At 40.4% G+C, this 13,585-nt stretch overlaps 1 protein-coding gene across 15 annotated transcripts in view; it reads left to right on the top strand.

Moving 5' to 3' along the window:
• Nucleotides 1-13,585, top strand: part of myripb (myosin VIIA and Rab interacting protein b) — a 136,991-nt gene that overhangs the window by 24,938 nt on the left and 98,468 nt on the right. For all 15 annotated transcript variants that reach the window (XM_086191237.1, XM_086191228.1, XM_086191233.1 and 12 more), the window contains one exon: nt 5,615-5,835. In XM_086191237.1, the coding sequence (XP_086047363.1) occupies nt 5,726-5,835 (110 nt within the window). In that variant the 5' untranslated portion in view covers nt 5,615-5,725. The remainder of the gene's footprint in view (nt 1-5,614; nt 5,836-13,585) is intronic.

The following is a 13,585-nucleotide window of genomic DNA, read 5'->3' as shown; positions in this document are numbered from 1 at the left end:
ACACATTCTGTGCTAATCAGCCTGGTAGTTGTTTCATAATCCTGCTGAAAGACAGACAGACAGAAAAAAAAAACAATAGAGGTGTGAACGAATAATCTCCTTGGAGAAGGCGATGGCTGTAGTGTTACTGGCCTTTTTTTTTTTCCACAGCAGACATTTGGACGTGTTGTAGCAGTAAATGCAGGTGTTACTACACGCAGGGGTTCTAGCATCTCAGTCACATCTGCTTTTCCTTCACCTCTTTGACAGCCAAACAGTAAAACTGATATGAAGTTTTGAAAGTGGCCACACTCTGCTACGTAGCTGCCATTTTGTTTCCATTTAATCACATGACATTTAATTGCTTTTTAACTCTGTCTGCGATTGGGGAAATGGTGCACTACCACATTCACAGATTGCTAGATTGGTCAATAAAAGCTGACCTGCAGAGTCAGTCAGTCAGTCAGTCAGTCACTGTATTCAGCCTCAGTTTAAACAGTCATCTCACTGAAGTCGTTCTCAATCTCCTTCCCTCTGGCTGTGACCAAACGCTGATCCAACGGAGAGTGTCTAAAACAAGCAGTTCATTTAGCGCCCGGCTGCACCTGCCCTTTTATCGCTCCAACAGGGGCCTTGTCCTCAGCTCGCCCATCTCTTGCTGACTCTCTGAGGTGATAGACAGCAGCAGAGCTAAGTGCTCTGCAGCACGCTGAAGGATGTGGTGTTCCCTGTGTGTATTTGGAGTGATTCAGTACCTGTGTGTACATCTAATCATTAACAACATTGTAGATTGATTCCTTTGGGAAGAAGATGGGCCCTTATTTATTCTCCTGGGAGATGTATCGATGTGACCCAGTTTCCATTAGAAGTTATTCTTTCTCTTGATTCTGTCTGTCAGTCCGCACGTGCGTATATCACTCCTCCTCTGTAGTACCAGTCATAATATTAGAGTAGTCCCTTGCATACAATGTTATTATTCCAGTAAATCAGTCGTCTTCTTTTCCATCTGAACTATTTCCCATGTTAAAAACAATATAAAGAAGAATGTAACGCAACCCAGACTGAGGACACTTAAGCCAATCTACTACCAGATTAATTATGACTGTAAAGTATTTCATTTTGGGCAAATAAAAAAAAAACAAAAAAAAAAACAACAAGGAAATGGAAAAAGGCAAAAGTATAAAAGAGTGGTCCAGGGATGAATCCCGAAACCTGCAAATAAATTGAAACATCTGGTTTCCTCGTCTCAGCCAGTGGTACTTTTGAATGGGTTTTTTGGTTAAATTGCCTGAAATAAAAGTGAACTTGAGCTTAAGATATTTAAAGTTTTCGTTGTTCTTCATAAAGAATGACAGTTAATACCACAAATATGAATGTCAGGAGGTTTATGTTCTAGAATAATCCTGAATCTCACAGGATTGGTTGAGGGAACCCAGGGTTGACCTGCAAAAATACATTGTCACTGTGGTAGTGATCTTAATGACCAACTGATTGTTTTTGTTGTTTGCTTGTTAACAAATTTTTCCTGATGTCAACAAACATATAAAATATTGGCCAACTTGTGTATCTGCCAAATTCCCCTCTAATGATCCAGGGGAAACTCAGGAAACGAGTGCAGTAAACATTTCCATGGTAACAGCGCAATCCACCAATCAGAAATGTCACTTTTACTATAGGATTGTGGGTAGTGTAGTATTTCTCCATGAGATTGTGAATCAAATGTGTGGTGGTTTGGTTGGTGTCGTACGGACTCGAGACCAACAGGAGTGTATACCGTCGCGCTTGCTGGCGGTGAGGCTACTCTGGATGGGGGTGACATAATGGCTGATCATTAAATCCTTTAAGGAGGATATGGGTGTATTTTCCGTTTCTGGAACCTCACTCTTGAGCTCTATTGTACATGGTAACTAACTGTCACATTGACATGGATGACATGAACACTTGCATACAACAGAGCCGTCGTTGATATGAGCAAAAACTAATTTCCTGCAATGCAGCTGCTCGTGTGGGTAAAAAGTCAACTTTGGGTTGTGGAAGGCTGTGTAGCCAGTACGTGATGTAACAGTAACCATAATTAACTTGTCATAGCCACAATATTTCTTAACCTCCCTAAACCATAATGTGCATTCATAGCAGAAACTGAGAATTTCACAAACAATGATGTTTGGGGAAAAGAAAGCAATGTAGCTTGTCTGAGCAGAACAAAATACCCTACTGGGACTGGTGCACTGTATCTGACAGCTGCTGGCAGGAACGACCGCTTTAAACCTTTTGAGAACAGCTCACTTTTACATCAGAGTATTCAGTTAAGCCCACAACCCACTTTCACTGAGTCAACAGAACATGTCGGTGAAGCATTGAGCCACAGAGGCAGTCTTTAATCAGTGTCACTCTCTCTGTTGGAATAGCCCACAGTCCTCTCCACTGCATACAGACTGATAGCTAATCTATTGTTAGGGCTCTGTGTGTGTGTCGGTGTGTGTCTGTGTGTCTGGGTCATAGAGTTGATACTTCTGCATGTATCCATGCGTGCATGTTTGAATGCATCCTGTTGGAACTTCTCAGGAGGAATCCATTTGCTGTGTAGACTCTGGCTACGCTATTAAAAAGCTTCAGAGACAAAATACTCTCATATAGGATGTAAATGATGCTCTATACTCGTCCTTGACACCACTCGCTATTAAAAGAAGAAGAAGACCTGAATAATTACCTTCCCTTGTGGCTATATGGCCAGATGGTAATTGAATATGAGTTTCTACCATTTTTCATTATTCTTCTATGTCTTCTGGCGATGGCACATGTCGAAACAGCTGAAGGCTCGGATGTACAACATTCTTTTCTTATCTTTGACCTGCCCAATCAGTTTGATGGGATGAAATTTATTGTGAAAATTGCCCACTCCTATTCATCGTATATCAGGTGAATTGTTTCTGACTTTTCCTGATGACTTCGCTTTAAAGGGGGTTTCATGATGAGAGTTAAAGAGGCCATAGAGAATAAAACTCCCCTTTTTCAGTGCTTGTACTGTATGTTTGGGCCTCTGTGGTACCTACTGAAAACCAGTCCATTTTGACATTCGTTGGCTCAGAATGTTGTCTTGTGATTTCAGTTGTTCAGATTTGATGCACCTTAATGCATCACAAGGGGCTTCATTTTAATTGTTACCGCCCCCTGCAACTTTTATTATGCATGTTCCACCCACAAGGGTAGTAATTTCATATATGGTAGGGGTGTGATGGTTCTGACACACACTGAAACAGCTGGCTTTCCAAATATTGAGCATGGCTGTAGAGCTGCAACAAGGAGATTTTTCACTAAGTACAATGAATAAGTTAGCTTAGCTTAGCATACCAATGGGGGGGGGGGGGCAGCTTGCTAAACATTATATTCTCAAGGTATTGTCTGGCATGCAGCCTCCTGTAAAACAATTTTTATACTTCTGGTAGTGATTAAACAAGGAAACTAGACTGTGTCCATGCTATTTGGCTAACCAGGACATGGTTTTAACTTAATGGCATTGTTGTGGTTGTTGGTGTCTTTCTAATTGGCATCAGAACCCAGAACTGAATCCTATGTAAATTCAAGGAAATAACTAGAAAGTGAAAGTCTATGGTAGGCTAATATTTTCGCTTGGTTTATTAACAGCTTTAGCTGTTTATTCAGCCAGTTAGCTTAGCTTAGCGTACAGTAGGAGAAACAAAAAGGGGAACACGGCTTGCTGGTCTCCACTTATACTGAGATATTGTCTGGTATGTAGCCTCTGGTAAAACTGCAACACGTATATGTGTGTGTGTGGGGGGGGGGAGGGGGGGAATATTTTTTGTAGAGATTAAACAAAAAAGATAGCCCATCACCACGCTCTAAGCTAACTATGCTAACCAACTCATGGTTTTAGCTTGCTAGCGTCATTGTGTTCAGTAGCTTCTTTCTAATTGGCATTACAACCCTGAACTAAATCCTGTGGCAATTTAAGGAAATAATATCTAGAAGGTGAAAGTTGAAGTCCATCGTAGCCTAATATTTTTTTTTGCCGGGATTATTAACTGCCTTTTTTTTTTTTAAAGAAATTAATCTCCACGAATTACTGTATGTGATGGGTTTCAAATACAAATTCATCTTCCTGTGTATATTTGGAGAACCCATGTTCAATATGTGTTGGCGTGCTTGTTGCTGGCATGTAAATCTGTATGACAGTGAGTGTGCAACACTCCTGAAATGTTCTTCTGTCAGACGTGGCCTTTCAGGAAGCAAAGGCCAATTTCTCCTATACGGCAGCTGAATGAGGGGTGTTTGTAAATGGCATTGTGACAGTCTGTATTAACGCCGCACCATAGCAGATTTCAGAAACTGAACAATTTTGCAGCTTTTATCCGCTGTAGCTGTGTCATTGACAGAAGCTCTTTCGCAAAATTTGTGTGAGATTCAGTGTGTGCGTTTGCCCTCATGGTTTAGGTTTTAACTTCCTGCTGAAACAAGTGACTCATGAAATGATAGAGAACTCTGTCAGGATGAAATAAGACGATGGCTTGAAGAATGTTTACAGATGCCTTTTTTTCCCCTTCAAAACAGACAAACACTTCTTCAAATTCAAACCAAATACAATCCATTTTATTTTGCGGTGCTTAGACGCTTGAGAAATTCTAGTCATATTTAATAAGACAGAAAGACGTATATAAAAAAAAACAAACATGAAAAAGACTCCTGGTTGATTTATTCACCAAAGTAACAAAGTCGATGCCTTTTTGAAACCTAACTGACTTTATTTTGCGGTGAGATGGAGTCCAAACCGAACTGAAGGAATGAGTGTTTCTTGAGTGAGAGAAGCGCTTTGTCGATGAAGCTATTGGCCCAATAATGGATCAAACCTGATTGTCTGGTCTTCTGAGTCATCATTGCTCCATCCACTGCGTGTAGTGCACTCCCATCTTGTTTAGACACTGGAGTTAATGGACCTTCTTCTTCCATCCATCTCTCCATCTGTCTCCGGACCCCTCCCCCCTCCACCGTCCCTCTGGTTTCTGTTTCTGTTGGGCTGCTCCTTGATCTCTGCTCTCACATTCTCTGGAGCACTTATCTTCACCAGTGTTAAAATCATTTGACAATTTTTTTTTTTTTTTTTTTTGCACAGATCTTTTTAGTCAGGGTTATATTGTTGTACTCTGGCTAATTTATTAAAAATAACCAAGACAAAATACTGCTGAAAATACACATTATATTGGTGACTCAATAGAAAATTTTGAGTCAGATTATTTTATTAAGTGGCTGCCATTACATCATATTGATGGAGAGGATTTTTTTTAAAACTAATGTTCGTAGGGGCAGGAATATCGATAATGTATCATGAAAATATTGCATTATATTAGGGAACTGATTTTATTTCAGTGCACTAATTTTTGCATTATTCTGTTCCCAAACCATCCGATGCTAGTGAAGACACTCCTCCAGGGATGTAATGACTCTCTTCTTGCTCAGACTTGACATATTAAAACATACTGTATATCGTGTGTAGATATACCACAATCTGAGGATGTTATTTTCTTCTGTTTAAAAAGGCTAACAGTTTTAAAAATGTACAATAATGTTCACCTCGAAATGATTGTTTCTCCACCCTTGTTTCTTCTTCACCTTCCTCCAGACTACTCCCAGTCCTGGCCCCCAGAGTCGCAACGCCCGTGCCTCTCCTCCTCCTCGTCCTCCTCCTCCCCTCCTGGACCAGCAACTCCCCAGCGTGGCGAGGCCACGGACGATGGGCCGGAAGCTGGACCTGTCTGGCCTGACGGATGACGAGGCCGAACATGTCCTGAAAGTGGTCCAGCGAGACATGAAGCTGAGAAAGAAGGAGGAGGAGAGGCTGAGGTGAGATGGTAATCCCCTGACTGTATCTTAAACACATCGGAGCTGACTCACACAGGCTGACACACAGATGGTGTTCACTTGTGAACAGAAATATTGGCAGCGTCTGGTCTCCCTTCTACGACCTCAGTCATTCAACTGATTAATATCCCGACTTATTGAATAGAAGATTCAATTATCAGCATCTTTTACTGAAAGGAAATATATAACATTTGCATCTGAGCTTGAGGCTTCTTAGTAAGTGATGCTATGTAGCGATCAGATGATGGTCAAATGCTCCGTAGTCACACTCATGACTGGCAAACACAAATGTAACCCTGTTTTTCACCAGAACCACATTTAGTTGTCATGACTTAAACTTTTTTTTGCGTTTGAACTTTCAAGCTAAGCTAACTAATTTCTACGAATTGTGTAATTGTGATCGAAATCAATCTAGCGTGCTAGCTAGCACGCTATGTTAGCCAGCACTGTTGTTTTCAGATTTTTGTTAGATTTCCGGCAAAGTCGCACAATTCTTGGCATATGTAATGAATTCATGTTGCGTGAAATAACAATAACAATTTATGCGTCTTTTATTTACGCTAATTAGTGCATTTTAATTGACCCCCTCAGAATGTGTTTATACTCAGAATGTATTCAGAATCCCACTGCCTGCTGTATATACTGCCTACAAAACAAATGAATATTTAATATGCCATATACCTGCTGATTTGTCACGCTGAAGTAGCTTTATAGTAGAATGCTTTTCACCCCACTGAAATTGTTGTAGTCTACATTCTAGAGACCTCTACAAAGCAAAAGTGTGTGTTTTGCTTGTTATTTACTGGAATATTCTATCCAAAATAATGTAGAGTCTGTTAATTTCTTCAAAGTGGTTCGCTTAACATAACAGCGAAAAGAATGTTGCACATTACCAAAAGACTGTTTTTTTTTGGACATAAACTCATCTGCACGGTTTCTTTCTCACGATAAAGTTTCTAAAAAAAAATTAGTGGAGTGACATAGAACAGACCTGGAGTGAAAACTATGCTGTTGTAACTATGGTCCACTATTTACAGATGCAGTATATTGCGGGGCTGTTAAGTCCAGCAAGCTAAGGTTGCATACACAGAAATTCTAATATACATCCAGATGTTTTCCGCATCCACGAAATTCATACAAAAGCATACTTTATAATCAGTTTGATGTCATACTTATTGTATAAATGGTACATTAGTAGGTACCTCTGAACATGGCCAAGATTTGAGCTGCCATCTACTTGTAATCCACAACACCTCCTTTATTTATCAGACACGGTGTTATTACTGGTCTTGTCATTTCGGCCTGTCACGTCTGTTGATCCAGGCCTCGTCGCTCTGCTTCGGCACCGCTGCTTTTTACTTAACATGTGACAAGTGCTGTTCCCCTCCTCTTCTTCCTCTTCCTCACCTCCAGTCATTCCCATCCTCCCTCCCCCTCCCCCTCCTCCGCCTGTGACAGCCTGTATTCAAGTGGGATTTCATTTGTGACAGCCCTCCAGAGGCGTTTGGCTGTCAAACGTGTGGTCAGTTGAGTGTGTCTGCTTTGTGGTATTGCAGCAAGATGATGGACGGGTGTAGCATTAAAACTGCAGTCTCTAATATAACGACAAAAACCCTAAAGTGTAATTTGCAGTGTTGTCAAGTCTGGCTGTACCCTGCAATTATAACATCGACCCTTGCATCACCTGTTTAGTTTGGGAAATGTTAGGACTTTGCGTCAGATTTGAACAATGATCTTTTGGGGTTTCATGTGTTTGAGTGGATTCCTCAAGTGATTAGACTGCTTTTCTTGGAACGTTAAAATCTTAGCTGTACCCGGAGGAGCATAACAGTCTCACTACTGGTTTTCCCTAGAACCAATTTCAAAGCTAAGATATTCCCAAATTACTCCTCCTTTAAAAATATTTCTCCCGCCAAGCTGTCATAAGTGATCAAAAAGACTTTCTGCTGTTTACTGCGAAGAGATGAGCAGATTAATGCTGATGTTTTAGCACAGATACTCATCCTCCTGAGTTATGATGGCTTGATGGATGATTTAGAACCACATTTTACATCGTGGGTATTAGAGGTGACAGTCCAATTTACTTGTTTTAGCAGTTAAAAGAGCTAATCTGCCACATCTGGCTCATTTGATTTATTTAACGCTTTAACTTGCCAGCGTTGCTCCTATCAGCCTCAGATCCGAGAGCATTTGATCAGTATAACAAACCGAAAGGAAGTATTCAGATACTCTACCAAAAGTACATTACCTTACTAACTACACAGTAGGGCCAAATATTTGTTCAAATATGCATTTGAATTGTAGTCAAAAATAATTGCTAGTTTTGTGATTGAATATAGGTCAAGAGTGATGGAGAGTTCACAACCAAAGGGGGTGCCTTGAGGGAGGGCAACACCAAGTAAGATTGTGTTGTTTAGCTTAATTTGGAGAGGTGAGAACATTTCAGAGTGGGAATTGTTCCTGCAAGCTGTAAGGGAACATAGAGAAAGAGGAGAAAATTCATTTTCCGTCGGTGTGGAATATGTTGTACAATATTTTTACTGCAATGAAGGCTGGCTCTCTGCAGATGGTGGCTAAGCGTTGCAACAGGTAGCGTTTTCCTCTCCCGGTGGTTTGTTCTTCCTCCATGCATGGCTGACATTTGTTTTCCCTCCCTGAGTGAAGCGAGTCAGCCCTGCAGAGTTGTAAATTACCCAGTTGAAGGATTCATGGAATAGTTAATAAGCCTCAGCCGGCACTCCAAATGCTCCCATTTTAATTTCCCCCATGCTGAATAATAAGAAATGAAACACTTAACTGATATTACCTTCTGTCTCATTAATACTGTCATGAATATGTAAATAGCGTGATGCACATAGCTGTGAGCCTTGTTAGGGGGCAATCGGCCCTGTTTTTGAGTTCAGCTAAAGTTTGAGCGGGGGCAACCGCTGCTCGTTTATGAGGTCTCGCTGCTCTTCAGTGCTTTTAACCACTCGGTAGCGTTAACATTGAAAAATCCACAGTTTACCCTGACAACATCTTTTGTCTATCACAGAACCTGAGTCTGCCCTATGAACCATTTGTCAAGACAGAATATAAGATATTGCAACAGCCCTGGTTTAGGATAGTTTAGGTTATGTAATTTAGATAGAAGAGTGCGCGCTTCTACATGAATTATTTATAAGAAATAAATAAGGTGGTTGCAGCAGATTTAGCAGATGATGGCTACTTTCCATCTGTCTTGAAACAATAAACAGAAATTCTCCTGACATAATACAAGGTACACAATATCAAATAGAGCATAAAAGCCACAATAACCGTATTTAAAGTGAGCAGCAGTGAATCGCTATAAAAGACAGTAAATTTATCCTACCCGGGTATAAATAAGAAACTATAATGGCTGGTTTATGACCAAAAAAATGACAGATTATTACCGAATATGAAGAGCAAAGTGTTATGACAGGACGACAGACAGTTGATTATCACCTACGTAACATAAAGTCCTTCATGTTGGAGATTATATCAACCAGCCAATGGGTATCGTAAATACAGTAATTCAAACTATACATTTCCTGCTTCTGCACCACCGTTTTTGGTTGGTATCAGCCCATTAAATAACCCTCACCAGTTCTTATGTTGCAAACTGTTCCTACTGCAGAAAGTACATCTTATCTTCCATGATAATTATTAATAAACCACAGCTACTGAAAAGTACACGACCAAAATATAACACTGCTTCCATAACCAACTTTGTCGATGTAACATTTTTCAACAAAAAAAATCACAACACGCTTCGAAAAGCATAACTTATCAAGAGAGAAAGAAAAAGTATAACAGGGTAAAAAAAAAAAAAAAAAGCAAGCAAGAAAAAACCCCCGCTTTGTCTCGAATTAGATTTGAAGTGACATAAAAGATGATCTAGCTTTCAAACCACAAACCCACTAAAAGCAGCACATTTATAAAAGTATGTTCTTAACAGGATTGAAGGAACTCGCCCGTCTGATCTCTGGTCTCCTCATGGAGGTTAAAGTTGGGTGAGTTTTGTTGTCATGGTTGCATCAAGAACCTCGCAGTCAAAGTTGGGGGACGATTGTGGTTTTTGAAAAGACGGTCTTGAGTTGTAAATTTAAATATTAAACTTGCGGTTGGAAATGAGAACCGAACAGCATTCTCCCATGTCAAATTCTGGCGCTTGACCCATCTACCATCTCGACCTCTTCCCTACACGGATGTTCTCCCTGGACATCTAATTCTTTTTTTTTTTGCTCGATTTTTTATTTAATTTAATTTAATTTAAATTTTTATTGTTTTTTTATTTTTATTTTATCATTATTTATTTTTTGCTCTTGTCATAATCAAGCTACAGGTAATTAACAAAGAAAATTAGGACCACTCCCTCATATTAACGCTTCTGATAACAAAAATTGAACGGGCTGATAACATCCACCATTGGTGCGTATCACCCCTGACGGCTCACCTTTCTGCTATCCACATCCTACAGATTTTATAAGTTAACTTTTCTTAACTTTAAGGGTTTTTACAAACTGAAGTGTGTTTTTTTTCTTGTCGGATAGATTCTCTTTTGTTTTGCCTGTTACTTTCCTACAAAATATTTCTTGCTAATGATATTATATTTTCTTTGGTAAGCAGCCAGGTCACTCTGCTTTCTAAAAGGCGCTATAGGGTGATTTCTACCAATTAGAAATGTTGAGCGGCTCAAACCTCTGGCCTCCTCTGTCTCATCCATCCAGTTGGAGAGGCTCATTATGAAACAGCAGGAAGCTCAGGGGAGCACAGGCGTGGGCCTACTTAACAAACAGCACAAGCACTCCTGGGGGACTGGCTGTGGGAAATCATTATAGATAGAAATAGCTATCTAGGAGTGTGTGTGTGTGTGTGTGTGTGTGTGTGTGTGTGTGTGTGTGTGTGTGTAAAGATGGTGGCTGCAGCTCCAGCTACAGGTGACTCTTGTGAGTAATTTGCTCTCATTTTCAGGACGGATCTACTTGTCTTCTTGTATGGATAGGCCAATTATTGTACCTGGAATGCTTACCCCAAAACTCACTTCAACTGCGATTGTGACAAGTCTCCTTTCTATTGAAGAGAAGGCTGTGTATTTCCCTGGGAGCATGTTGAATAGGGCAAAACATGATTTGGAAACAATGCTTAGTGGATAAGTCTCAATTATTGAGCTGTGGGTCGCTGCACTCTCTAGTCTCTCTTTCTTCTCTTTCTCTCTGTCGCCGTTGTAATCTTGATCTCTTTCTTTGTGCGGAGTCATTCCTGGCTTCCCTTCCCTCCCATAACAATTCTATCCAACTATCAGAAGGGGATGTTTTGCCTCAGTAGTTTTAATTAGCCACTGAAATTGTTTTTAAAATGAAGACCTGACAAAGTAAAAGGCTGAGCAGTACCCACAGACACGTTTCCAAGGTCTCATGAGTATTCAACTGTGTAACCGATAGCTACTTTTGTAATTAGGAGAGTTGTTGTACACGGTATTTGAATTAGTACACGTATATTTGTCAAATGTGAACAATGGGTCGACACACCTCATGCAACTAAGGGTTTTCTTTTGCTTTTCTGTTTTCGCCTGTGTGGCGGCAGGTGTCAGGGGAAGCTAACATTACAGAATGCTGCAAGGATGATGCGTTTTTGTAGGCTAACCTGGGAAGTTAGTGTCGCTGTTGATTCCCTTGAAAATAAACTCAAAGTTTTTGGGACTTTTATTCTGTGAGATAATCCACTCAAATAAACACCACTGATAAAATTTTTGAAGGACAAATGGAACTTTTAGGAGTGCAAAGCTAACATTGTGTTTTGGGGGAACAACACCATGGACACACAACTTTGGTATCACTGTAGCTTCTTCTGTAGCTTCCTGTTGAGCCACGTGCTAGCAACTAGCATTTTTATGATCTGCAAATTCTTCAAAATTCAAGTTTTTTTTTGTTGTTGTTTTTTTTGCTGTCAGATTGTTGGAATTACTTGATCTCCTTCTAACCTGTTAGACCCTTTTCAGGCATTTAACCAAGAACCCATTCATTTGAGGCATTATAATCAAAAATCCATTAGAAAATCCCATGACTTTGAGAAGTTCGGTAATGCTAACAAATTTCCAGGTTGTAGGACAGCACTGTATGTCTTCCTGTATTTAGCCAGTTTTATAACAAATGTGATATATTTGTGCCAGTTTAAAAGTCTGAGGACTTCTGTTTATGTTATTCATGTAGAATATCATGGGATTTCAGAGGACAATCAGATAGCAGGTACTGCCTGTCGATACAGGACCATCCCTTCGGGCTGCAGCACCACCTCCTCCATTAAAGTAGTGCTAAATGAGGATGACTGTAAATCTCCCATCCAATATAGGCTGCCATTAGGCTAATGTTACTTTATCTAATGCAACATTACAATCACAATTAGCTGGAATCTATCAACTGGTTGGATGTGTGAAATCATGAAGCTGGTTTCCCAGACCAGTGAACTAATGACCTCAACTTGTACTGGGAAAATCCAGAAATCGTGTAACTGGTCCAGCGCAGCTTTGCGGCTGCTTGAATGGCTCCATTGTTTTGAACAGACATGTATTATTCCTTTCTTCTCTGCGTCTAAGGTGTTTATTCTGTGCCATAATCCATCGTTGGGTCCTATGTTAACATGTGACGTTGTTTCACATGAAACAGCCCAAAGCTGCAGTGTTGTGATGTGTAATTGTGCGCGTGCGCGCGCACACACACACACACACGCACACTTTCAGAGGACTTGTAAAACAGCTTTATGCTCTATTATAGCCTTACCTCCCTCCATATATAGATCATCTTGCCTTTTTATGTCACAGTCGGAAAAGAGTTCATTTATATCTCGCTGTTGTTGTCGCAGTTGTGTTCTCTTGGCTGTGGTTTTTGTTTGGTGGGGGATTAGCTGTGTTATTGGTGTGGGTTATTTGTCTGAGTCACGTCGACGTGGTTTGTTTGGGATGTGGAAAAGGTGTGCGTGTGTGTGGGTGCGCGTGCGTGTGTGCGCCATGAGCAGGAATGCCAAATCCCTCTGACCTTCTTTCCTAGTGTGTTACCAGTATGATTGTGAGGGTCATCACGTTTTATAATGTGCACAGTAACATTTGAAAGCATGTACAGCATCTGTTTGTACTCACAGTGGTGGGTTTGCTTTACTTTTGTCTTATTTTCCTGTTGTCCATCGCTCAGTACATCCAATTTTTTTTTCTTAAAAGAATTTAATTGAGTCATCTTGAGGGAGATTTTGTAAATTTGGCTCAAATGTCCACTGGGACTCAAAAATGAACTCGTAAGATTTTGAAGATCAGAGTTTAAGGTCAGTGTCACCTCACATGAATGTGATATCCCACCGATTCTCGCAGTGTCTCAGGAACACCTTGAGGGAGTCTCTCCAAATTTGCCACAACCGTCCAGTGACACTTGAGGATGAAGTAAAAAGATAATCCAGCCTATGCTTGGCGTTGTTTTATGTGAGGACTCTCAGTTCCCTCTCCACTTTTTTGCTTTCTTTATTGACCACTGGGTGCTCAACAATCCAGGATAGATTTGGTTTAATTGTGGTTTGACTTTTATGCTCTAGATATTTTTAATAATGTCGGCCTACAGGGCAGACTGTCCCCGCTCAGAGGATGATGAGGCGATATAAAGATACAGTTGTAAATGACCTGTAAAAGGAAATGTGTGTTCATGTCCTTATTTAAAACCTGAAACGACTGATATTGGAACGCCCCGCT

Source organism: Aulostomus chinensis, chromosome 21 (assembly GCF_037954235.1).
Source record: "Aulostomus chinensis isolate RoL2024-O1b breed Wild chromosome 21, RoL_Achi_v1.0, whole genome shotgun sequence".
NCBI lineage: Eukaryota > Metazoa > Chordata > Actinopteri > Syngnathiformes > Aulostomidae > Aulostomus > Aulostomus chinensis.
This window is presented reverse-complemented; position numbering and strand designations above follow the sequence as displayed.